The 27,031-nt window shown below is 44.7% G+C and overlaps 1 protein-coding gene across 1 annotated transcript in view; it reads right to left on the bottom strand.

Moving 5' to 3' along the window:
* Window positions 1-1,029: 1,029 nt before the first annotated feature.
* Window positions 1,030-27,031, bottom strand: part of YWHAG (tyrosine 3-monooxygenase/tryptophan 5-monooxygenase activation protein gamma) — a gene marked incomplete at both ends in the record, with an annotated part of 29,090 nt that continues 3,088 nt past the window's right edge. The window contains one exon of the mRNA XM_080704291.1: window positions 1,030-1,686. Within this exon, the coding sequence (XP_080560417.1) occupies window positions 1,030-1,686 (657 nt within the window). The remainder of the gene's footprint in view (window positions 1,687-27,031) is intronic.

Below are 27,031 nucleotides of genomic sequence, written 5' to 3'. Positions count from 1 at the left end.
GCCGTCGGCACGAGGTACAGGAGGAGACTCAAGTGCAGAGGGGAAAGGATGGCAGTGCGATCCCTGAGGAAGGAGCTGAGGCAGCTGGGAAAGCAGGCTAGTCTTGGGAAATACCAACATGATAAATGACATACAGACCTGAATTTTCTCTATTTTTGTGGTGTGTAACATTTCTATTAAAATGATTAATAACTTGTGTGGTGAATTAACGTTAAGAGGGGAAAAAAGACAAAAATCCCACAGCCACCTGCCAAGCACCTATTAACCAAAACTGAAAGTAGCTTTGATTCTCCTGAGGCCCATCTTTTAGCCTAGGAAAAGGATAACAGCAAAACCAACCTGGACACGGCTGAACAAGGACGTAAAGCCAAAGTAACTAGCAAAGAAAAACTCACAATCAATGGCTTGATGTCACATATGGCTGTAATGTAGAAATACTGTAAACTTGCAATTTAGTGTTAATACTGTCAATTAATCAGACTTCAGCAACCAGCCAGGCCTAAACCATAAGGGTATACACACCTTATGTGCCAAGTCTGTCCACTGGGAACTTAACTATTTAACGATGCCGTGTCGGTAGAGGACACCCTGAAGGAAATGCACAGCTACAACAGAGGAGAGAGAGGGTACCCAGAACTGAGGACAAGAGCGTATGTACACAAATCCTTACTGGAACCACAGAACTTACTGAATGAGGGCCACTCCATCTATGTTTTCGTGTCATCTTAACACCCTATCATCTAGCAATAAGTTAAATTAAAGACAGACAGCTCCACTTGCATGAACCTACAGAACAGTCCGTTTGCCCGTGTGAGGCTGCTACTCCAATACCAGCACAGCTAGCTGACTTTCCACTAGTGGTATTTTGGCAAAAATGTCAAAGAGGCGATCAAAGACAGGACAGGTCGTGGGTTTCTCCCTGGGAAGGTCAGCCCTCCCTTTCCCTCCCCCACCCGACCCCCAACTCATGGGAAAAAAATAAAGACTGCAGTAGTAGCATCAGCGTGCGCTGCCAGTCCACCTGGGGCCTTAATTGTTGCCTTCTCCGCCCTCGTCGTCTTGCTGATCGCTTGTCCAGAGCGTTAGGTTGTCGCGGAGGAGCTGCATGATGAGAGTGGAGTCCTTGTAGGAGTCCTCATTCAGAGTGTCGAGCTCGGCAATGGCGTCATCGAAAGCGGTCTTGGCCAAGTGGCACGCTTGCTCCGGGGCGTTTTGGATCTCATAGTAGAAAACGGAGTAGTTAAGCGCCAGGCCCAATCGGATGGGGTGAGTAGGCTGCATGTGCTCCTTGCTGATCTCATGGGCCTCGCTGTAGGCCTTCTCAGACGACTCCACCACGGTCGCCCTCTTCTCTCCAGTGGCTACTTCAGCCAGGTAGCGGTAATAGTCCCCTTTCATCTTCAGGTAAAACACTTTGCTCTCATACTGGGTCTCACTGCAATTCTTGATCAGGTAGTTATCCAGCAGGCTCAGCACATCCTGACACACCGCCTCCAGCTCCTTCTCGATTTTTTCACGGTAAGCACGAACCATCTCTATCTTCTTCTCATTGCCATCAGCAGACGTCTTCTGCTCAATGCTACTGATGACCCTCCAGGAGGAACGGCGCGCCCCCACGACATTCTTGTAAGCCACAGAGAGAAGGTTTCGTTCTTCATTGGACAGCGGCTCATTCAGCTCTGTCACCTGTTAGGAAGAAACAATACGAGTTGTTATGGTACAGATGCTGTCAACTGGGCTAACCAAACCGTGCTACTACAGCACAACAGACCACCACTCAATCGAAGCAATTAACGGGAAGGCAAGTTGTGCTGCACGGGCCCAGGGAAGGGGTGACGGGAAGAAAACGATGCAGCTGATGGATGGTGATGAGTGTGAACACTGCCTCACTCCCTAGAGAAGGACCAGCTCTGAACACTCTTCGATGAAAGAACCATCAAGTCTAGGTCTTAGATACCTAGTCAAGCTTCTGTGCCACAACACGTCCAGCTGACAACTCAAACTAATCTGCAAACCGCCAACAGTCCTCACAAAGCAGCACACAGACCAATCCCAGGGGTTTCTAGGAACAGAATGATTGCCAGCTTCCTCCTCTGCTTCCACCTATCCACGAACCTCCAGTGCTATCCCTTCTGTGTGAGAATATAATGAGCCAATTTCAAGTTGACTCTTTTCTGTATTGGGGATGGAACCCAGAGGCATTCTACCTCTGAGCTACAGCCCCCACAGCCCTATATTTTTCTTTATTTTGATTTTGAAACAGGATCTTTGAGTTGCAAAAGGCCTCACTAAGTAGTAGCCAAGGTTGTCTGTGAACCATGATACTCCTGTCTCAGCCTCCTGAATGCTGGGATTACAAGTGTGAGTGGCTTTCCTCTTATAAGGTAAGACCAGATGAATGACAAACCTCACAAAGGAAGTCAAAACTGAGGACCCGGGATTATACCTGACCACTGTGACAGTTTAGCAACTTGGGGAAACACATTTGCAGCAGTGCCTGGGGGATTCATCGAGTATTTCTGTGCTGAGGTAGCCAGCTAGAATGAATGAATTCATTCTTTCCTTCCCTTCCTTCCCCTTTCTCTCTCTCTCTTTTTTTTTTTTTTTTTTTTTTTTTGGTGGTACTGGGGTTCCTGGAAGCCCTTCTACCTCCGGGCTACACTCCCAGACCTATTTTTTACATTTTCATTTTGGAAACAGGGTCTCCTAAACCAGCACGCGCGGCTGGCTTCGAACCTACGTGATCCTCCTGTCTCTGCCTCCCAAGCGCGGGGATTACAAGCGTGCGCCACCACGCCCGGCTTTCTCTTTCTTTCTTTATTCTTTATTTTGAAACCAGGTCTCACTGAGTTGCAGAGGGCCTAAGTAGCTGGGGCTGTCCGCGAACCCCAATCCTCCAGGTCTCAGCCTCCCAAATACTGGGATTATAAGCGTGTGCCACCACGCCTGGCTTATTCTTTATTTTGAAACCGGGTCTCACTGAGTTGCAGTGAGCCTCACTAAAGTAGCTGAGGCCATCCACGAACCACGATCCTCTAGTCTCAGCCTCCCGAATGCTGGGATTATAAATGTGTGCCACCAAGCCCGGCTCCGGCTTTTTCTTTTTTCTTTCTTTTTTTTTTTTTTTTGGTGGTACTGGGGGTGGAACCCAGAGGCTTTCTACCTCCGGACTATACTCCCAGACCTTTTTTTTTATATTTTATTTGGAAACAGGGTCTCACTAAGTTGCTGAAAGCCTCACTAAGTAGCTGAGGCTGGCTTCGAACCTGTGTGATCCCCCTGTCTCAGCCTCCCAAGCTCGGGGATTACAAGTGTGCGCCACCACGCCCGGCAAGGCTTTTTATTTTCAATATGAGATTGGTAAAGGTTTGTCTTCACCATCCCTAAGACTATAACACTACATTTGTTCAATTTACCTTATTTGTGTGCTATCAGACATTAAGTCTCTGACAACCGTATCAAAATGATTACTCTGCAAGACAAATGAAGCTCTTTACTTTTATTCTGATTCGGAGGTCACATACCATTATTGGCTGGCTAACTGCAGCCTCCAGTGCCTAGACTGAGTCAATGGCTAAACCACATCATTCTCCATTTTACAGTCTTACAGAAGACTATATACTTCCCAAGCCTCATCCTCAAGCACTGTGCGCCAGTCCTAACAAGTTAGCTGCAAAAACCTCACACTTCCATCCTTTGTCTGTTCTTCTGCCCTGCCTTGCGTATGTGAGTACTCATATCCTCTGTAAAACTTTCCCTTCCCTACTCTTCTCCCCTACCCCAGGGCAGCTGGCCACTTCCTCCCATTGAGTACCCTCTGTTCCTGGTGAAGATCAACCACAGCATCTGTGTAACCCTGAATTATTACAGGTATGAGGTAGGGGGCCAGTGGGAGTAGTCTAAAAAGATATACCAACTGAATTATCTATGGGAGGATAGGATACCAAGAAACTGTTTTCCCCACATTTGAGGCATTCACTGTGTGTGTGTGTGTGTGTGTGTGTGTGTGTGTGTGTGTGTGTAGGAGGTATTGAGTGAAACTGGTTGTAGTCCCTAATCTCAACCCTATCTAGGCAAAGATAACGAAATACCAGCATTTGGGAGGCTACGATGAGAGGATCACAGTTCTCAGACTACTTAGTGAGGCCCTTTGCAACTCAGTGAGACCCTGCTTCAAAATAAAGAATAAAAAATAGGCCTGTGGGTGTAGCTCAGAAGTAGGATGCCCCTGTGTTCCATCCCCAGTAACCCCCCCACACACACACGATAACGAAATCAAAAGGTAAACCAAATCATACTTATTAGTTTACTACAAGCAAATAATTTAATGACTTCATTATGTTTTGCTTCCTAATTCTCAAAATATCCAAGAAATGGTATACACACAAATATTTCTCTGACTAGTAGCTTTAAATTAACCTTTGCCAGGCATGGTAGTGCCAACTTGTAATCCCAGTACTTGGGAGGCTGAGACAGGAGGATTGTGGGATTGAGGACAGCCTCAGCAGGTAGTAACTCCCATCAACCTAAAAAGACCTTGTTCCAAAATAAAAAAATAAAATAAAATAGGGCTGGGGATGTAGCTCAGAGATAGAATTCTCCTGGCTTCTATCCCCAGTACTGCAAAAGAAAAAAAATATGTAATAATTTTTGTGCGTGTGAGGTACTAGGGATGGAACCCAGGGGGCATTCTACTTCTGAGCTACACCCCTAGCTCTATTTCTTATTCTTTATTTGAAAGAGGGTCTCACTGAGTTGTATTACATATTATTGAATCTCCATTATAATGCTAGAGGATAAAATAAGAGTAAGAAAGAACTGGGCTTTAGTGCTGCTAGACTTCAGAGCAGAGAGAAGTCAGCAACGAAGTGCTTTTTGCTCCAAGACCTTCTGTGCCACCCCTCACACCAACACCACTTCTCCAGAATGGCCGTTTCTCGTCTTTCTTCCAAGGCTTTCTACAGTCACTGTTTTTTACACCCCAGACTACCCTCACCCCTGCTGGGCTCTGATACCTACACAGTACCAATATCCCAGAAGATGGGTTTCCTGACTCCACCATTTGTTAAATAACCTGGGGTGGGGGAGCAAGCCATTTATTTCCTCCCTGTTTTACAAGGAGCATGGCGGGTTATAAATAAGACCCGAACTCAAGTGCTGTCATACAGTAACATGCCAGTAGGGGTGTAAGGACTTTTGAGGATACCCTGAATACTCTTCCTTCATTTATTTCTCCCCACTGGAACTGTCTACATGTCTTATACAATCTCCTAGCTTATCTGCCTATATGAGTATCTCTCCTCTACTTTATCCTCCGCTCTAGCCTGATACTTCTTAGCCACCTTACATCACTTCCTTTCCATGACCTGAGCATCAGCCTGTGAAGAACCCACAAACTGGCTGTGCAGCAGGCGGAGACATCACAGGCCCATGGCGATACCACCACCTCTAGCCTCTTCTCACTGCCCCGCTCCTTGAGTGACCTACCAATCATCTCTGATGCCAGAAGGAGCTTGAGTGCCCCAGGCCGTGGAGATCAAGTTCTGGCCTTTCCCCTAAATCATGCTGTCCTTGTTTCAAGAGCCAGGAGCTATTTAAAGTTCAAGTGACCTCACCAGAGCACTATACCACTATGTGTCCACTTGCTGCAAGGGAGTCTTGGCTCCAGAGCCCAGAGGCGGCAAGTGGTGCTTATGTAAAGCTAGTCTAGTTGCGCAGACAAACTGCAACACAGATTATGAAATGCCAAAACCACCTTTAGATAGAGTAACTCAGCCACATTTGGAACACACTGGGATGTTGTCTGCCAGTGAAAAACTAAGTTAGAGGGAAAACTTTGAGCTCTAAAAAAAAAAAAACCTACTCAAAAGAAAGTAAAATTTCTTTAAAAACTAAGTCAGAATCTTTTCTAACACTGAAAAAAAATTCCTTAGATAAAATGACTTGCATTAGAATTAACCTGTGGCCAGATGTGGTGGTGCTTGCCTGTAATCCCAGTACTTGGGAAGCTAAAACGGGAGGATTACAGGTTCGAGGCCAACAACTTAGGAAGACCCTGTCTCAAAATAAAAAGTAAAATTAAAAATAACAAAGCCAGGCGTGGTGGTGCCCTTTGTAATCCAGTGCATGGGAGGCTGAGACAGGAGGATTACAGGTTTGCAGCCAGCCTCAGCTACTTATAGTGCGGCCCTCTGCAATTTATTAAGACCCTGCTTCAAAAATAAAGAATAAGATGGGTGTGGTGGTGCAAGCTTGTAATACCAGTACTTGAGAGGCTGAGACAAGAGGATCACCGGTTTGCAGCCAGCCTCTGCAACCTAGTGAAGCCCTCTGCAACTTCATGAGACAGTGTTTCAAAATAAATAAAAACTAAATGCTGAGTGTGTGGTTCGGAGGTAAAATGCCCCTGGGTTCCATCCCCAGTACCAAAAAGAAAGAAAGAAACAAACAGGGATAGGGATTTATCTCAGAGGTAGAATGTCCCTGGGCTCAATACCCAGTACCACACAATATAAATTAGTAAGTAAATAAGTAAAAAAGGCTGGAGGTAGAAAACCCCTGGGTTTGACCCCCAGCACAAAATTAAATGCATAAAAGAGTTGGAGACGTAGTGCAGTGGTAGAGCACTTGTTAAAATGCACGAGAGGCTCCGTCCCAGCACGGGGAAAATATTTAATGACTATTAAAAGGTGTCAAATTTCATTTAAAAGGTATGAAATTCTATAATTCTTACTAGTTTCAAAAGTAAAACCCCAAATCCCACTAAGGAAGCAGTTATTAATTAGCTGTCAACTGCTCTCCCCTAAGACTTAATATGGAGAAAAGGCTCCGGGGATGGAACCCAGGGGCATTCCACCTCCGAGCTACACCCCCTGCCCTATTTTTTATTATTTATTTTGAAACAGGGTCTCACTGAGTTGCAGAGCCTCACTTAAGTAGCTGAGGCTGTCTGCAAACCGCCTTCCTCTGGATTCAGCCTCCCAAATGCTGGGATTACAAACTGGAATTACAAACTTGTGCCACCATGGCCAGCTAGAGAAAAAAATCTTTTGAACCCAAGTTTAGCAACTTCTGTGTGTGTGTGTGTGGGGGGGGTCTAGCCTACAAATATTCCTTTCCTCATAGTGGTAGAGGAGTATTTCATAATTAAAAATATTCATAATGGGGAATGTAAATTTCTTCCATTCTGCCTCTGAGCTAAGTTCACAGCCCTATTTTTCTTTTTTTTTTGAAACAGGTTCTTGCTAAGTTGCTGAGGCTGGCCTTGAACCAGTGATCAGCCTCCCAAGGATTAATAATGATTATTAATAACCAGGACTATTATATTTAATCATCCTGTGACTTTTTATCAAAACACCTCTATAGTCTGATGCAGGCAAATATTTCTCAATATTTCTCTAAAAAGGAGATGATGATTCATATTTATTATACAGGTATGGTAAAAGAAGTGAAAAAAGGTGCTGGGTATGGTAGTGCATGACTATAATCCCAGTATTTTGGAGGCTGAAACAGGAGGCTCACAGGTTCGAGGACAGCCTCAGTAACTTAGCGAGACCCTGTTTCAAAGCTTAAAAAAAAAAAAGTCGGGGGGTGTAGCTCTGAGACAGAATGCCCCTGGGTTCAATCCCTAAGAACATACACATGCATACACACACACAATGAAAAGGGTTAGGAAATTTACATTTCCCATTATGAGTATTTTTCAATATGAAACACTCTGCCACTATGAGGAAAGAGAAAAATACCCTCTGAAGCCCAGACCCTCCCCCTCCAGAACTCACCCACCCAAATTCCAACTTCTCAGCAACACTGAGTTTCCTAGGAGTCTTAAGAACTTTACTCGGGGTGGGGATGATGGCGCATGCCTATAATCCCAGTACTTGGGAGGCTGACACGAGAGGATCGCAGGTTCGAGGCCAACCTCATCAAATCAGGGAGACCGTCAGCAGCTGAGACCTATCTTCAAATGAAAAGGTCTGGAGGTGTAGCTTGTGGGTACAATGCCCTCCTTCAACCCCAGTGTCCTTCCCAAAAGTGAATGATGTACCCCACCCCAATGGCAGTATCACGGAGGTAAGAGATTCTGCTCCAAGCTAACAATACCTAGGCTCTAACAGCCAGATTCTTCTTGCTATACCCCTCTCTACTTTTTCATAGTAGCAGCAAAAATACTTAAATGCACAACTCTGTATTTTCACATTAGTGTCATGGTTATGCCCCACTCCTGCAATCAAGTTTGGTCATATCGATCGGCAGTGAATCATTACGGTCTCCATACAGTCACTTCGGAATATGTCAACTAACACCAATCTACACTGGATTCTACAGTCCAGACTGTTTGCAAAAACAGCCCTAATAATCCCTCCCAAACCTGGATACCCCCTCCCTTTTCAATGACTCTGCACCTTCTTACCTCAAGGGATGAAATGATTTCCCACCACGTAATCTAAGCCTGGTCATATGCTGTGCACCAACTAAGGGAGCAACTGTAAGCAAGAAGCAAGCAGAAGCTTGAAGGGTGCTTGTGCACCGTGCTTGCTGCACAAGCACGCACACACCGGCCCCTTAGGAAGAGCCGGGTTCAGGGTGGAGACTGAGTGAGGTGGCCGCTGTGGTCCACGCAGCCTCCATGAGTAAACCTGCCCCCTCAGCCATCCACACAGCTCTAAGAATGCCTGTCTTGGGGTGGTCTGATACAGGCAAACAGGCAAAAGTTTACTGTACTTAACCTTGTATTCTACAGCTCCAAACTAGACGAAATTCTGAAAATAAGTCATATGAAAGACATCAAAGCTTTGTACTTAAGTGCTGTCAAGTCCCCCTAGGTTCAATGTAATGAACAGCTGAATTGTGGGACCAAAGTACAATGAGGACAGTTCACTGATCTAAATTCAACTATCGGTGCAGTTCGATCTGTTTTTACCTGCAGGACACACATCGCAAAGCCCTGCAGCTCACCTAACAATCAGGAACTCATCAAGTGTCTTGAATCCAAACATGTCGTATTCTAGGATTCCCTTGCCTAGTAGTTAAATAACCCTATCCCCCAAATTCAGGAAATCAAATTAGCTAATAAGGTCCCCAAACATCGCAGTATGAAGATCTTCCTAGTAATCTCCTTCAAGCCTTTTCTTGGCTTCTGTAATTTCTCTAGGATTCAGTCACGCTCGCCTCCAATGCTATTGTTACCTATGTCTAGAACTCTGGTTCCACTGCCATGTTTATTTATTTTTTTGTGTGTGTACTGGGGTTCCTGGAAGCCCTTCTACCTCCGGGCTACACTCCCAGACCTATTTTTACTTTTTTTTTTTTTTGGGTGGTACTGGGGTTCCTGGAAGCCCTTCTACCTCCGGGCTACGCTCCCAGACCTATTTTATATTTTTGAAACAGGGTCTCTTACGCCAGCGCGGCTGGCTTCGAACCTGCGCGATCCTCCTGTCTCCGCCTCCCAAGCGCGGGGATTACAAGCGTGCGCCACCACGCCCGGCTCCATTATTATTAAAAATTAAAGGCGTGGTGGCGTGCGTGCGTGCGTGCGTGCGTGTGTGTGTGTGTGAGTGAGACAGGGATTGACCCAGGGCCATCCTGCCTCCAAGCTATACTCCCAGTCCTTTTTTATTTTGAAATAGGGTCTCACGAAGCTGCTGAGGCTGACCTCGAACCTGTAATCTTCCTGTCTCAGCCTCCTAAGTACTAGGATAACAGGCATGTGCCACAGTGAGATGCTCACCCATAGGAGCAAATCTTTTTTGGTGGAAATCCAACTTACACGGTTGAGGGGAAGTCACGGAACCTCTGCTAATAAGATACCAGAGCGGGCACGATTGGAATTCCAGCTTCTCAGGGGGATGACGCAGGTGGCAGGTTTGAGATCAACCCGGGCAAAATAGCTAAACTCTGTCTCAAAATAAGAATAAATGATAGCCGGGCGTGGTGGCGCACGCTTGTAATCCCCGCGCTTGGGAGGCGGAGACAGGAGGATCGCGCAGGTTCAAAGCCAGCCTCGCTGGCTTAAGAGACCCTGTTTCCACATAAAGTTAAAAAATAGGTCTGGGAGTGTAGCCCGTGGGAGTGTATCCCGGAGGTAGAAGGGCTTCCAGGAACCCCAGTACCACCAAAAAAAAAAAAGAAGAAGAAGAAGTGGGGCTGAGCCGGGCGTGGTGGCGCACGCTTGTAATCCCCTCACTTGGGAGGCAGAGACAGGAGGATCACGCAGGTTCGAAGCCAGCCACGCTGGCGTAAGAGACCCTGTTTCAAAAATATAAAATAGGTCTGGGAGCGTAGCCCGGAGGTAGAAGGGCTTCCAGGAACCCCAGTACCACCAAAAAAAAAAAAAAAAAAATTAAGTTTGGTGACATTTACCCTAAATGACAACCTTAACATTCAGAATCATTTTGTTTTTTTGTTTGAACTGGGACTGAACCCAGGGGTGTCCTATACCTGCGCTATACCCCAGCCCTATTTTGCGTGTATGTGATGCTGGGAATTGAACCTAGTGACATTCTATCACTGAGCTATACTCCCAGCCCTATTTTATTTTTTATTTTGAAAAAGAGTCTGAGTTGTGGAGGGCCTCACTAAGTTGCTGAGGCTGGCTTCAAACCTGAGATCCTCTGGTCTCACTCTTCCAAGTTCTGAGATTACAAGCGTGTGCCACATCTGGCTCATTTTTTTTTTTTAATTTGGAAACAGGGTCTCACTAAGTTGCTAATAGCCTCACTCAATTGCTCAGGTTGGCTTTAAATCTGTGACCATCCTGTCTCAGTTTCCCAACTACTGAGATTAAAGGCGTGTGCCACCACACCCAAATCTATTTTATTTTTCACTTTGTAATCCCCGCGCTTGGGAGGCTGAGACAGGAGGATCACACAGGTTCAAAGCCAGCCTCAGCTACTTAATGAGGCTCTCAGCAACTTAGTGAGACCCTGTTTCCAAATAAAGTATAAAATGGGTCTGGGAGTATAGTCCGGAGTTCCACCCCAGTACCCCCCCACACACACACACAAATAAGAAGGTCTAAGTTACTGAAAGGCTAAGTTGCATAGGTTGGTCTCAAACCTGAGATCCTATCTCAGCCTTCTAAGTACTGGGATTGCAAACCTGTGCCACCAAGTACCCACTGTAAAATCATTCATTTTAAAAATCAAACTTTTCAAGGCCAGCCTTAGCAACTTGATAACACTTTTTTTTTTTGGTTGTACTGGGGGTAAAACCCAGGGGCTTATCTACCTCTGGGCTATACTCCCAGACCTATTTTATACTTTATTTGGAAACAGGGTCTCACTAAGTTGCTGAGAGCCTCACTAAGTAGCTGAGGCTGGCTACAAACCTGTGTGATCCTCCTGTCTCAGCCTCCCAAGCGCTGGGATTACAAGTGTGTGCCACCACACCTGGCTGTAACCCTGGCTATAACACAATTTTTTGAAATAAGTAAGTTGAACATAATGGCACAAATCTGTACTCCCAATACTTGAGGCTGAGAAAGGAAAACTGCAGGTTCAAGGTCAACCTCAGCAATTTTAAGAGACCCTCAGAAACTTAGTGAAACCCTGTTCTGAATTTTAAAAGTAGGGCTGAGGGTGTAGCCCAGAGGCAAAATGCCCTGGGCTCAATTCCTAGCACAATTTAAAGTCAGACACTTCAATCTCCAATCATTTCAGTCCTCATTATTACCTACTGGACATGTGCTTGAATCCTTTTCCTCTCAGTCCTCTCTTTAGTGTTTATTCCTTAAGGGTCATCAAGCTCTATCAATTCAGTGGGGTGTGGTGACACATGCTTATAACCCCAGTACTTGGGAGGCTGACACAGGAGGATTACAGGTTTGAGAACAGCCTCAGCAAGTGAGACTCTCAACCTAGTGAGTATGTTTCCAAATATAATAGGACTGGGGGTATAGCTCAGAGGACAAACACCTCTGGGCTTAATCCCCCATAAAACACACACACACACACACATTCAATCAATTCAATTATTTTTAATTAAGTGTAATTTTTCTTCTGCAGCCAGGTTTGCTTATCTATAGATACTCTATTTCTGTGCTACACACCCCTCCTAACCTCATCTTTTTTTTTTCATTTTTAAACATTTGAGTGGGTGTAATCCCAGTACTGGGGAGGCTGAGACAGCAGGATCAATTGCTAGTTCCAGTTGAAGGACAACCTCAGCAAGTAGTGAGACTCTCATCAACCTAGTGATACTCTGTTACAAAATAAAAATAAAAAATAGGACTGGGGGTGTAGCCAGGAGGTAGAATGCCCCTGGGTTCCATCCCTGGTACCATATACAACACAAATCAAAAACCAAGTTCACTGAACTGCCGAGGTGTCAGCTGCCCAAGCTGGCCATCTTCCTGCCTCAGTCTCCCAAATAGCTGGGATTTTAGACATGTGCCATGCTACTTTTACTCCTGTGCCAAGATTTAGGTAAGGAACAAGGTGCCAGGCTGGAGAAAGAACACAGTTCAACAAACTGCCTGATGATCCTTATCTACTCCCACCCTTCACAGAGGAAGGTGCCTAGATGAGCCTTTCTTACCGTGTGGATCTCACTGCCGCCTCTCCAAACGCCTCAGGAGACATTCTTACCTTCATAAATTCTCATCATTCTTCTCTCCCTGCTCTCCCCTCTTCCCATTAACATACATTCCAAGTCCAGGTTTAAATACAAGATGCCCGTCAATCCCCACTCGTCCTTGTTTCCTTTAATATCAATGTTCTGGAAAGAAGTCTATACTTCCTATCCTTTCTTCAATCTTTCCATTCCTCCTGGTTCTACTTCCACTGTGACCACGCTAAAGCCCTCAAAGGCCTTCTGACCACACATATCCAGTGTGTTTCTTGTTTACGCCTTGTATTTTAGTCCACAGGGGTTGGGAATGCAGCTCACTGGTACAGTGCTCGTCTAGCATGCACAAGGCCCCAGATTCCATCTCCAGCATCACCAAACCAAACCACACAGATCACAAGGCCAATCACAATCACATGGCCAGCACCCCTTTCTGACAGTTCTCCCTGGCTGCCTCTTCCTGGCCTACGTCGCTATATACTTTTGGTCTTCCTTATCCAGGCACTACTTTGGTGCCAATTGTAGAGGGCACATTTTGTGGTAGTGGGATTTAAACTCAGGACATTCTTTTTCTGAGCTACACTCCTAGTCCTATTTTTATTTTTAAATTTTAAAACTGGGTCTCCCCGCCGGGCGTGGTGGTGCATGCTTGTAATCCCCGCGCTTGGGAGGCGAAGACAGGAGGATCGCGCAGGTTCGAAGCCAGCCACGCTGGCATAAGAGACCCTGTTTCAAAAAAATATATAAAAATAGGTCTGGGAGTGCAGCCAGGAGGTAGAAGGGCTTCCAAGAACCCCAGTACCACCAAAAAAAAAACAAAACAAAACAAAAAAAAAACTGGGTCTCCCCTGGCCGTGCATGGTGGCGCACACTTGTAATCCCCGCGCTTGGGAGGCTGAGACAGGAGGATCACACAGGTTCGAAACCAGCCTTAGCTACTTAGAGAGGGTCAACCTCAGCAACTTAGACCCTGTTTCAAAATAAAAGATAAAAAGCCCCATGTGTTGGTACACACTTGTAATCCTAGTACTTGAGAGGATGAGACAGAAGGATACCCTTTCAGACGGATCGCTGTTCAAGGACAGCCTCAGTTACTTAATGAGGCCCTCCACAACTTAGTGAGAACTTATTTCAAAATGAATAAAAAATAGGGCTGGAGGGTGTAGTTTAAAGGTAGACTATCCCTGGGTTCCATCTCTAGTACTGTAAAAAAAAAAAAAAAAAAAAGGTAAAATAAAATAAATAAAATAGAAAGCCAGGCGTGGTGGTCCACACTTGTAATCTCAGCATTTGGGAGACTGAGACAAGAGGATCATGGTTCGCTGACAGCCTCAGCTACTTAGTGAGGACCTTTGCAACTCAGTGAAACCCTGTTTAAAAATAAAGAATAAAAAATAGGGCTGATGGTATAACTCTGAGGTAGAACACCCCTGGGGTTCCATTCCCAGTACCACAAAAAAATAAAATGCTAGATGTGGTGGTGCATACTTGTAATCCCAGCACTTCGGAGGCTGAGACAGGAGGATCACACAGGTTCGAAGCCAGCCTTAGCTACTTAGTGAGGCTCTCAGCAACTTAGTGAGACCCTATTTCCAAATAAAGTACAAAATAGGTCTGGGAGTATAGCCTGGAGGTAGAAAGCCTCTGGGTTCCACCCCCATTACCACAAAAATGAATAAAGGAAGGAAAGAAGGAGAAAATAAGATAGAGCTGAGTTCAATCCCATCACCAAGAGTAAATAAATAAATAAATAAATAAATGAACAACACCCAAGGTCAAAATGCAACAGAGTACTGGAAATAAAAAATAAGAGCTTGTTATAATTCATTCAGCAAGACCTTGAGAATCTATGTGCCAGTTTTAAATATGCTAGTAAGTCTAGCTGTGTATGGTGATGCATGCCTATAATCACAGTATTTGGGAGGCTGAAACAGCAGGATCATAGGTTCGAGGACAGCTTCAGCAAGCAGTGAGACTCTCATCAACCTAGCAAGATCCTGTTTCCAAATAAAAAATAAAATAGCGCTGGAAGTGTTGCTGCTCAGAGGTAAAAGAAATCTGGGTTCCACCCCCCATTACCAAAAATAAAAAATAAAAACAGCCGGGCATGGTGGCTCATGCTTGTAATCCCAGCATTTGGGAGGCTGAGACCAGAGGATCGCATTCACAGACAGCCTCAGCTACTTAGTGAGGCCCTTTGCAACTCAGTGAGACCCTGTTTCAAAATAAAGAATAAAAAATAGGGCTGGGGGTGTGGTTCAGAGGTAGAATGCCCCTGGGTTCCATCCCCAGTACCACACACAAAAAAATAATTAAATAAAAACCGGGCATGGTAGTGCATATTTGTAATCCCAATACTTAGGAAGCTGAGACAGGAGGACTGCAGATTCAAGGACAGCCTCAACAAATAACAATATTCTCATTAACCTACTGGGATCCTGTTTCAAAATTTAAAAAAATTGGGCAGGGGGTGTATCTCGGAGGTAGAATGCCCCTTGTTCAGACCCATGCCAATAAATGTGTAGCTCAGAAGTAGACCACCTCTGGGCTCAATCTCTAGTGCAATCATCAACTTAGTGAGACCCTGTTTCCAAATAAAAATAAAATGGGCTGCAGGTGTAGCTTGGAGGTAGAATGCTCCTGAGTTCAATCCCCAGTATCATACTCAAAAAAAGGCGGGGGTGTGACCACACATGCTTGTCATTCCAGTACATGGGAGGCTAAGCCAGGAGGACCACAGGACCGCAGGTTCACAGCCAGCCTCTGCTTAGTGAGGCGCTTTCAAATAAAGAATATAAAATAGGGCTGGGGGTGTAGCTCAGAGATAGAATGCCTGAGTTCAATCCCCAGTTCCAGAAAAGAAAAAAAAAAGAAAAAGATAGGCAGCAACCTCTGGGACCAGAACAGCCCTGTAAGGACAGGTGACAGTGGAACAAATAGCAGAACACACGCCTCCAGGTGTTGTGCCACCCTCTCCACACACTGGGCCACCAGGTTTGCACTCACCCTCATGGGAGTGCAGGCTGAGGGATGTCAACCAAAGGCAAGCACCCCTCTTAAGTCAGGTGGAAGCCAGGCATGGTGGCTCATGCTTGTAATCCCAGCATTTGAGAGGCTGAGACAGGAGGATCCAGGTTCAGAGGCCAGCCTCAGCTACTTAGTGCCTTTGCAACTCAATGAGACCCTGTTTCAAAATAAAGAATAAAAAATAGGGTTGGGGAATGTAGCTCGGAGGTAGAATGCCCCTGGGTTCCAACCCCAGTACCACAAAAAATAAAAATTAAAAATAAAAATGCAGGGATAAAGAAAGCCAGGTGTGGCGGTAAACGCTTGCTTGTAATCCCAGCATTTGGGAGACGCTAGAGACAGGATTGCGGTTTGCAGTTTGTGGACGGCCTCATCTATTTAGCGAGGTTCTCGGCAACTTAATGAGACCCTGTTTCCAAATAAAGTATAAAAAATAGGGCTGGGAGTGTCACTCAGAGGTAGAATGCCCCCGGGTTCTATCCCCAGTACTAGAGAGAAAGGAAGGAAGGAAGGAAAGAAAAGAAAAAAAAATTAAAGAAAATAGGGTTGGGGGTGTTGCTCAGAAGTAGAATGTGCCCCTGGGTTTCATCCCCAGTACTGTGCCAAAAAAAAAAAAAAAAAAAATCAAGGGAGAAAGAAAGCCAGGCATGGTGGCACACACTTGTAATCCCAGCATTTGAGGCCAACACAGGAAGGTTCCAGTTTGCTTACAACCTCAGCTACTTAGTGAGGACCTTTGAAGCTCAGTGAAACTCAGTTTCAAAATAAAGAATAAAAAATAGGGTTGGGGGTGCAACTTGGAGGTAGAACACCCCTGGGTTCTATCCTCAGTACTGCAAAAAATAAAAAGGGAGAAAATAAATTATCTGCCATCTGGACTATAAGCCTTAAGCAAGAAACTACACTTTGAGGTGGCCAACTTAGAATGTAAAGAGATTTTGCTGATAATTTGAGCATCTGTAGCAAATCAGGGACAATTTGGGGCATAGCCTACGGCCAAACCTCCCTGAATGTATCTGACCTCAGAACCTGGTACTTAGATGGGAGACCTTCTGGTAATATGGAGGTGCTGTAGACTTTGGGGGGACAAAAAACATAATAAACGTATGTAGCTAGATGTGGTAGCATACACTTGTAATCCCAGTACTGGGGAGGCTGAGACATGAGGATCACAGGTTGGAGGCTAGTGCACAGTAATTAAGCAAGATCCTGTTTCAAAATAACGAACTGCCAGACCTGATGTCACACATCAGAAAGTAGGAATTGCAGGTTCAAGAACAGCCTCAGCGAGTAGTGAGACTCTCATCAACCTAGCAAGACCCTGTTTCAAAATAAAAATAAAGCCAGACATGGTGGCGCACACTTGTAATCCCAGTACTTGGGAGGCTGAGAGAGGAGGATCGCAGGTTCAAAGCTAGCCTCAGCAGCTTGGTGAGGCTCTTACCAACTTAGTGAGACCCTGTTTCCAAATAAAACATAAAATGGGTCTGGGGGTAGTAGCTCAGAGGTAGAATGCCCCCGATTTCAATCCTTAGTACTACAAAAATAAAATAAAAACTAAAATGAAATAAAAAAATTAAAAGACAGGCTGGGAGCCGGCCAGGGTGGCGCACGCTTGTAATCTCAGTACTTTGAAAGGCTAAAACAGGAGGATTCCAGGTTTGTGCCAGCTTCAGCTATTTAGTTCTACAAGTTAATGAGACCATGTCTCAAAATAGGACTAAGGGTATAGGTAGAATGCTCCTGGGTTCAATCCCCAATACCGCAAGGGGGGGGTGGTAGTGAGACTCTCATCAACTTAGCAAGACCTTGTTTTGTTGTGTCGTACTTGGGATGGAACTTAGGGGCCTTCTACCTTCGGGCTATACCTCCAGATCTATTTTATGTTTTATTTGGAAACAGGGTCTCATTAAGTTGCTTAGCGCCTCACTAAGCTGGTACAGCTGGCTTTGAACCTGAGATCCTCCTGTCTCAGGCTTCCAAGTACTTGAATCACAATCATGCGCCACCACGCCCAGCTTGAGGCCCTGTTTTATGCATTAAGATCTTACTAAGAGTGACTGATTGAGTGATTTTGTGGTGCTGGGGATGAAATCCAGGGGCTTTCTACCTCCAGGCTATACCCCCAGACCAATTATTTTATATTTTATTTGGAAACAGGGTCTCACTAAGTTGCTGAAAGCCTCAATAAATAGCAGAGGTTGGCTTTGAACCGGTGCGATCCTCCTGTCTCAGCCTCCCAAGCGCTGGGATTACAAGCATGCGCCACCATACCTGGCAAGACCCTGTTTTAAAGTGAAAATAAAATAGGGCTGGGGAAGCTGGGCATGGTAGCACACGCTTGTAATCCCAGCATTCAGGAAGCAGAGACCAGAGGATCGCAGTTCCCGGACAGCCTCAGCTACTTAGCGAGGCCCTTCACAACTCAGTGAGACCCAGTTTCAAAAATAAAAAGCTTAAAAAATAGGGCTAGGGGCGTAGCTCAGCGGTACAATGCCCCACCCCAGTATTGTTAAAAAAAAAAAAATACGGCTGGGGGTGTAGCTCAGAGGTATAATGTCCCTGGGGTTCAATCCCCAGTAGTGAAAAAATAAAAATAAAATAGGGCTGGGGGTGTAGCTTAGAGGTAGAATGCCTTAGTTCAATTCCCAGCACCTCCCCTGAAAAAAACATAAAACAGAGCTGGGAGTATAGCTCAGAGGAAGAATGACCGTGGGTTCAATCCCTAGCACCCAATAGACAAATAGTTTGCAGTACCTTAAAGGCCACAGATACTTTTTACTTTGGTACTCAGTCCTGTTGAAGATGGCCTTCCAAACTATGGACTCCTACAGAAGCACAGCATTCCAAAACCCAAGATACTCTAGCATGTCCCTTCCCTACTCTCCCCCACTGGATTTCACTGCCTCAGAATGACCTTCTCACTGCTCTTCCCTCCCTGTCCTGTGAGCCCCCCTTGCTTTATACACTAAGGGCCTCATATACAAGTAGCACATCAGGGAGCACGAAGTTAACTGCATGGCTGCCATCCACACAGGCCTCCATGGCAAGGACATGCCTTACCTCATGCTAGATTATGACTGAAGGATATAGAAACAATTCACTCAAAAAAAAAACACTTAGGCTTAGCAGGATATGGAGGTGTGGACCTGTACTCAGGAAGCCGAGCAGAATCCTGGAGCTTAGGAGTCCAAGGTCACTCTGAGCAACATAGAATACCCTCCCTTCCATTTCTAAAGAGTAGGGGGAAAGGAGAGCTGGGGATGCAGCTCTGTGACAGAGCATGAGTTTAGCATGTGTGAAGCCCTGGGTTTAATCCCCAGCAACAAAAGGAAAATATTTTATTTCTAAATCCTTAAAGTGCCAGCACCATAGGCACCTTTGTTTCCTAGAGCTAGGATATTTAAATATGGCAGTTTAGAGCCAAATACAGGTAGGACACACCTGTAATCCTAATACGTGGAAGGCTAAGAGGACTGAAAGTTAAGAGGCCCGTGCGCAGTGACTTAAGTGAGAAAGTATTCCTACCTCCAAGCTACTAGGAACTGAGCTAGGGCATCCTAACACCCATCGCTATCACCAGTTCTATTTTCCTATTTAGAAATAGGATCTTGTTAGGTTGCTAAAAGCCTCCCTAAATTGCTGAGGCTGGCTTCAACCCCACTAGCCTCCTACTCAGGCTCCCAAGTACTGACTGAGACCACAGGTACATGCCGCCACACCTGGCTCCTTCCATTATTTATTTATATACTGACTTTCAGCACTGGGGATTGAACCCAGGGGCTTTTACCTCTGAACAATTCGCTCAGCCCTATTTTATTTTAAAACAGGGTCTGACTAGGCTGCTGGGAATCTCCCTATGTTGTTGAGGATGTCCTAGAAACTGTGATCCTGTTTCAGCTTCCCAAGTACTGGGATGACAAGCATGTACCACCACACCCAAATTTTTAAAAAATTTTTGAAACAGGACCTTGCTAAGTGGCTAAATTACTCAGGCTAGCCTGGACCCTGTGGTCTTTCTGCCTCAGCTTCCCAAGTGCTGGGATTAGTAGTTACCTGCCACCATGCCCTGCTGAAATGTATTTTTTTTTTTTTTTTTTTGGATACTGGGGATTGAACCCAGAGGCATTCTACCTCCAAGCTACACACCCAGCCACTTTTCGTATTTGAAAAGTCTCACTAGGTTATTGAGAGCCTCACTAAGTTGCCGAAGCTGGCTTTGAACCTGTGATCCTCCAGTCTCGGCCTCCCAAATACTGGGAATGAAGTGTTCACCACCACGCCCAGCTGAAATCTGTTTTGAAAGCTCTCTTCTTGCTACCGCTCGGCTATTTCTCACTCCTCTATATGGCTGCAGCTGCTCTTCCCACTCAGCTAGGGAGGGTGGGTAAGAGACTAGCTACTGCCAGTGCCCGTTCTGCAGGCCGCTGCATCAATGCACAGTCCCCACTCGAACGCCTCTGTTCTAGCAACACGCTGAGGAGGAAAGCTGAGCAAGTGCTCAGCCCTACAGCCAGGTAGGGTTTTGAGCTCTCCGAAGAGGAAGAGGGTTAACAGTGAGGCTACCTGGAATTTTATTTAATGCCATGTTAAGAATCTATACACACAGGAACACTCTTTTATTCACCTCTTCACAACCAAACTTGGGTGTCATGTGGCACATTACCAGCATTTAACAAGTAAAAAAAAAAAAAGTGTTCTTAGCCTGAGAGGGTAACACACACCTGTAATCACAATAGTTGGGAGACAGACAGGAGGATCACAGGTTCAAAGCCTGCCTCATCAACCTAGCCAAGACCCTGTTTTCTGTTTTTGTTTTGTTGTACTGGGGATGGAACCCAGGGGGCATTCTACCTCCGAGCTACACCACCCCACCCTGCCCCACCCCACCCGTCCTATTTTTTAGTCTTTTATTTTTTGAAACAGAGTCTCATTTTTAAAGGGCCCTCCACAATCCTTCAGTCTCCTCTTCCTGAATGCTGGGATTACAAGCATGCACCACCATGCCTGGCCAAGACCCTGTTTTAAAATAAATAAAATATGGTTGGTGGTATAACTAGAACTTACAAAGTCACTGGTTGTACCTCCAGGATCAAGAAATAAGATGGATGGTAGCCACAGGGCGTCCAGGCATGGTGGTGCACGCTTGTGTTTGTAATCCCAGCACTTGGGAAACAGACAGGAGGATCACACAGGTTCGAAGCCAGCCTCAGCTACTTAGTGAGGCTGTCAGAAACTTAATGAGACCCTGTTTCCAAAAAAGTATAAGTTTGGGAGTATAGCCCGGAAGTAGAAAAGCCCCTGGGTTCCACCCTCAGCCACACACACACACACACACACACACACACACACAAAACGATGTTTCAGTGTAGAATGCACCCTTACAAACAAGACTGATGGCAATTTGGCTTACATTGACACAGTTCTGTTAAAAAGAAATTAGAAGAGCCGGGCGTGGTGGCACACACTTGTAATCCCAGCATTTAGGAGGCTGAGAAAGGAGGATCAGGTTCACAGACAGCCGCAGCTATTTAGTGAGGCCCTCTGCAACTTAGTGAGACCCTGTTTCAAAATAAAGAATAAAAAATAGGGCAGAGGATGTAGCTCAGCGGTCGAATGCCCCTGGGTTCCATCCCCAGACAAAAAGAAAGAAAGAAAGAAAGAAAGAAAGAAAGAAAGAAAGAAAGAAAGAAAGAGAGAATTGAATTAGAAGCCGGGAATGATAGCCCACACTTGTAATCCCAACATTTGGGAGGCTGAGACAGGAGGATAGAAGTTCACAGACAGCCTCAGCTACTTAGTGAGGCCCTAAGCTCACTAAGTGAGATCCTGTTTCAAAATAAAGAATAAAAAATAGGGCTGGAGATGTAGCTCAGAGGTAGAAATGCCCCTGGGTTTAATTCCCAGCATCGCAAAATAAATAAATAAATAAATAAATAATAAATAAATAAATAAATAAATAATTTAGAACTGGGTTTGTAATCCCAGCATTCGGGAGGCTGAGACAGGAGGATCACGGTTCAAGGACAGCCTCAGCTGGCCCTTTGCAACTCAGTGAGACTCTGGGTTTCAAAATAAAGAATAAAAAATAAGGCTGGGGGTGTAGCTCAGAGGTAGAATGCCACTGGGTTCCATTTTCAGTACCGCAAAATAAATTAATTAAAATAAAATGAAATTAGAGAACCAGGCGTGGCGGCACAAGCTTATAATCACAGTACTTGGGAAGCTGAGACCAGAGGATCACAGATTCAAAGCTAGCCTCAGCAACTTAGGCTCAACAATTTAGCAAAACCCTGTTTCCAAATAAAAAATAAAATAAGTCTGGGATGCAGCCTGGAGGTACAAGGCCCCTGGGTTCCATTCCTAGTATCCCCCTCCCTCCCTACCTCCCCCACACACACACAATATGTATACATGACTATTTTTCTTTTGTTCTTTCTTTTTTTTGCGGGTCTGAGGATGGAACCCAGAGGCATTTGATCTCCAAGCTACACCCCCTGCCAAATTTTTTATTCTTTATTTTGAAACAGGGTCTCACTGAGTTGCGGAGGGCCTCACTAAGTAGCTGAGGCTGTCTGTGAACTGCGATCCTCTGGTCTCATCCTCCCAAATGCTGGGATTACAAGCATGCGCCACCACGCCCAGCTACATGACTATTTTTCTAGATGGGGATTCCCCCCATGTTGCCCAGGCTGTGGCTTCCAAGTCCTGGGCTCAATTGACCCTCCTGCTCCATCCTCCTAAGTAGCTGGGATTTTTGTCACATGCCACTGCACTTTTTTGGGGGCCTTTGTTGATCACTTTTTTGTGTGGTACTGGGGTGAACCCAGCATTCTAACTCTGAGCTATACACCCGGCCTATTTTTAATTTTTTAAAGTAAGATTTCACGCTGGGCGTGGTGGCACACACGTGTAATCCCCATGCTTGGGAGGTGGAGACAGGAGGATTGCGCAGGTTCGAAGCCAGCCGCGCTGGCTTAAGAGACCGTTTCCAAATAAAATATAAAATAGGTCTGGAAGTATAGCCCAAAGGTAGAAGAGTTTCATCCCCAGTACAACCAAAAAAAATTAATTAATTAATTAAATTAAAATAACATCTCACTAAGCAGCTGAAGCTGGACACAAATCTGTGGTCCTCCTGCCTCAGCCTCCTAAATACTAGGATTACAAGCGTGCACCACCACACTCGGCTTTATCACTTTTTCCTTTTGGTACTGGGTATTGAACTCAGGGACTTTCTACCTCCGAGCCATATTCCCAGTTCTATTTTATATTATGTATGCAATACTGGGTATTGAACCTAGGGACCTTCTACCTCTGAGCAACATCCCCAGACCTATTTTTTGTTCTTTCTTTTGAAACAGGATCTTACTAAGTTGCAGCAGGCCTTAAGTAGCTGAGGCTAGCTCCAAACCAGCAATCCTCCTGTCTCAGCCTTCCAAGTACTAGGATTACAAGCATGTGCCATGACACCAGCTGGGCTGCTTTATTTTTTAGTTGGAAACAGGGCCTCACTAAATGGCTGAGTACTTAGCTAAATTGCCAAGGCTAGTCTTGAACCTGCGATCTTCCTGTCTCAATCCCCCAAGTACTGGGATTATAGGCTTGTGCCACACAGCTGGCTTTTTGATCACCTCTCATGTAACCATTTTTTCTTTTTTTCTTTTTTTTTTTTTTTTTTTGGCAGTACTGGAATTTAACCCAGGAGAATTCTACCTCTAAGCCACACCCCCAGCCCTATTTTTTTAAAACAGGAACAAGGGCTGGGATGTAGCTCAGTGGCAAAGCACTTGCCTTGCAAGTGCACTGCCCAGGGTTCGATCCCCAGTTAAAAAAAAAAAAAAAACAGGGTCAAAGTTGCCAAGCAAAGGTCTCACTAAATAGCTGAGGCTGGCTGACCGCAAACCTGTAATCCTCCTGTCTCAACCTCAGCCTCCCAAGTACTAGGAGTACAAGTTTGCATCACCATGCCCAGCCCACTTTCAAATTTATATTTAGTAAAATCAAAATTTGAAAGATAGCTGAGCATGGTGGCATATGGTATTATACATACATATGCAAATACACACACACATATATACATACATATAGTGGTCCTTGCTTTCTTCCATATCCTATGGAATCTGGTAGGAATACAGAATTAATTAAATGCCCTACTGACAAAGGGTTAGGGATGGTGGAACTGGGATCCAGAAACCGAAGGGAGAGCTGGGCGTGTTGGCGCGCATGCTTATAATCTCAGCATTCTTGGAGGGACCTCACTAAGGACCTCAAGTACTTAGTGAGGTCCCTTGCAACTCAGTGAGACAGTTTCAAAATAAAGAATAAAAAATAGGGTTAGGGGTGTAGCTTGGGAGGTAGAATGTCCCTGGGTTCCATCCCCAGTAGGGGGGGGGGGGGGACAAAAAGAAAAGAAAAAAAGAGGATAATTCTCATCCACTTATTCAGCCCCACAGCCTTCGGAGCAAGCTGGTAAGCAAAACAACTCATTTAAGCTCTTATACTGGAGTCCCATGTATTCAGAAGGGCCAGGCTTGAACAGCTCACCACCCTCAGTGCTGTGCAATGTCCGCTAGGGGACTACTATGCTGCCCAGCAGGGAAGCCATTTTTAATACAGTCACCCTTGGGGTTACAAATGAGTCCCCAGAACACTAGGAGTATTTCTGTAATCTCCAAATAGTTAATGATTGTTTGCTCAGATCTCAGGCAAATTGCTCTTATTTGAGTGAAAGTCATACGGCTTTTAAGTCCTATGACTTATAACACAAACCTAGGTGAAGCCTTTTATTTTTTTCAATTTACTCTATAAAGGTTCAGATGTTTGAAAACAAAGACAAAGGGATAACCAATTATCACTGGCTGTGAGTTGTAGGTACTTCACTATTTACATATTCCTAAACTGGTTATCAGTTTGAAATCCAGCCAGCTCTAGTCCAGACCAGCATCACCTTTTTTTTTTAAACTGGCAGTAGGAATTGAACTGAGAAGTATTCTACCTCTGAGCTATAACCCCAGCCCTACTTCATTTTTTTATTTTGAAATGGTCTAAGTTTCAGAGGGCCTTGCTAAATTGCTGAGGCTGGCCAGGATCCTGGAATCCTCCTGGCTCAGCCTCCTAAGTACTGGAATCACAGGCATGTGTCACCATGCCCAGCTTCAGCATATATATATATATATATATATATATATATATATATATATATATTTTTTTTTTTTTTTTTTTTTTTTTTTTTTTTGGTGGTACTGGGGTTCCTGGAAGCCCTTCTACCTCTGGGCTACACTCCCAGACCTATTTTTACATTTTTATTTGGAAACAGGGTCTCCTAAGCCAGCACGCGCGGCTGGCTTCGAACCTGCGCGATCCTCCAGTCTCTGCCTCCCAAGCGCGGGGATTACAAGCGTGCGCCACCACGCCCGGCCAGCTCATATTTTTAACTAGACAGAGGTGATGGTTGCACAACACTGTGGAATGTACTAAACCAATGTACTTACTCGACGGCACACTTGAAATTGCTTTTATTATGTTATGCTAATGTTACAGTTTGGTTTTAAAAAAAATTTCTCCATTTTATGTGTGTGAATAGTACTGGAGATTGAACCCAGGGGCACACTAATGCTGAGCTGTACCTCCAACCCTTTTTATTTTCAAACAAGGTCTTGCTAAGTTGCTGAGGCTGGCTTCAAACCTGCAATACTGTTTCAACCTCCCAAGTACTAGGCTTACAGGCATATACCACCATGCCCCATTTCTATTCTTTTTAATAATTCAGAGTTTGACTTAATAAATAATGATTCCCCAAGTACTAAGGATGAAATCCTACCTGGGGTTTGCTGTTAGAGGACTGTAATGAGGATGTGAAGTTAGCAACATCTTTAATCTCAAAATGCGAAAGATACATGAGATTTTAAAAATTACTGAAAAAAGCACTTAATATTCATTTCAGTATTGTGAAGGATACCACATGAAAAGCAAACTGTTATCTGTGTTCTCTCCACCCCAAATAAGAGAACAATTCAAACCACATGACTTAGAATAATGGCTGGCAGAACTCCACCTCTAAAGGATCTAAGATGTCCTTATTCCATTAGTGATAATGACTATCGATCTAGCCTCCTGGAAGAGCTAACAAAAACGATGGAATATTTCAGATAGTATGAATTTTAAAGTCTATTGATTCTACTAGGAAGTTTTGCTTTTATACATAATTATGACAGCCTTTTACCACCCATGCCCCCAACTACCCAGCTGGATTGCTTAACCTGGTATCTTCAAGGAACTTAGTAGCCCAGAGCCTTTCCTTCCCCCTGAGGCAAGTACCAGTAGCCTACTTAGAATATTAACTTCTTAGGAGACTATTAAAAAGTCACAAGGCAGTTCAGTGGTCCCCCGCTGAGGGTATGTTCCCTGGCCAAAGAAGGTATGTGCCAAGACCCCCAGTGGATACCTAACACCGGACAGTCCTAAATACCTCATCATTCCCCCCCTCTACATACATACCCATGATAAAGCTTAAATCTATAAATTAGGCACAGTATGAGATTAACAATAATAATACAACAGAACAATTATAACAAACTGCAATGAGGGTTATTTAAGATTAGTTGCAACCGGGCACGGTGGCACATGCTTGTAAATCTCAGCATTTAGGAGGCTGAAACAGGAAGACCGAGGTTCACAGACAGCCCATTGCAACTGAGTGAGACCCTGTTTCAAAATAAAAGAATAAAAAATAGGCCTGGGGGTGTTGCTCGAAGGTAGAATGCCCCTGTGTTCCATCCCCAGTACCACAAAAAGAAAGAAAGAAAATAAAAGGATTAGTTGCTTATTTCTGGAATTTCCCACATAATATTTTAGGAGGGTAGTTGGTTCCAGGTAAATGAAATCACAGAAGGTAAAAATGTGGTTTGGGAAACTACACAAGTAGGAAGCACCTATTCATTTGCATTATCCTTATGTGCAAGACTACAAATTTATTTTTAGTGTTATATGTGGCATTGGGGATTGAACCTTATTCTGGAAGTAAGGTCTCTCTCAGTTACTGCTCACTAGCCTCAAACCAGCAATCTCTACCTCAGCCTCCAAAGTATTGCAATTACATGTAAGGGCTACTGTGCGCGGCTGTACACATTTATCTTATACAGCCCAACTCTTCCTCCTTTTCAAAATGTTATACCTCACATATCAATGCACAGATCCAAACACTGTTACTACCAGGATAATTTCAGTAAATGCAAGTAAAATTTAATTCCCATCATCAAAAGACTTCAGCCTTCCAAAGAGCTCAACTAAGTGGTAAGGCTGAGTTTTTTTCTTCCTACTTTCCAAGTTCTCATTATGAGGTGTATATATCTGTGTACTAAACCCAGGGCCTCCTCAAACATGCTAAACACACTATCACTAAACTATACCCCCCATTCCTGATCACTTTTTTGTA

This window comes from Muscardinus avellanarius (assembly GCF_963383645.1).
Source record: "Muscardinus avellanarius genome assembly, chromosome: 10".
Lineage (NCBI taxonomy): Eukaryota > Metazoa > Chordata > Mammalia > Rodentia > Gliridae > Muscardinus > Muscardinus avellanarius.
This window is presented reverse-complemented; position numbering and strand designations above follow the sequence as displayed.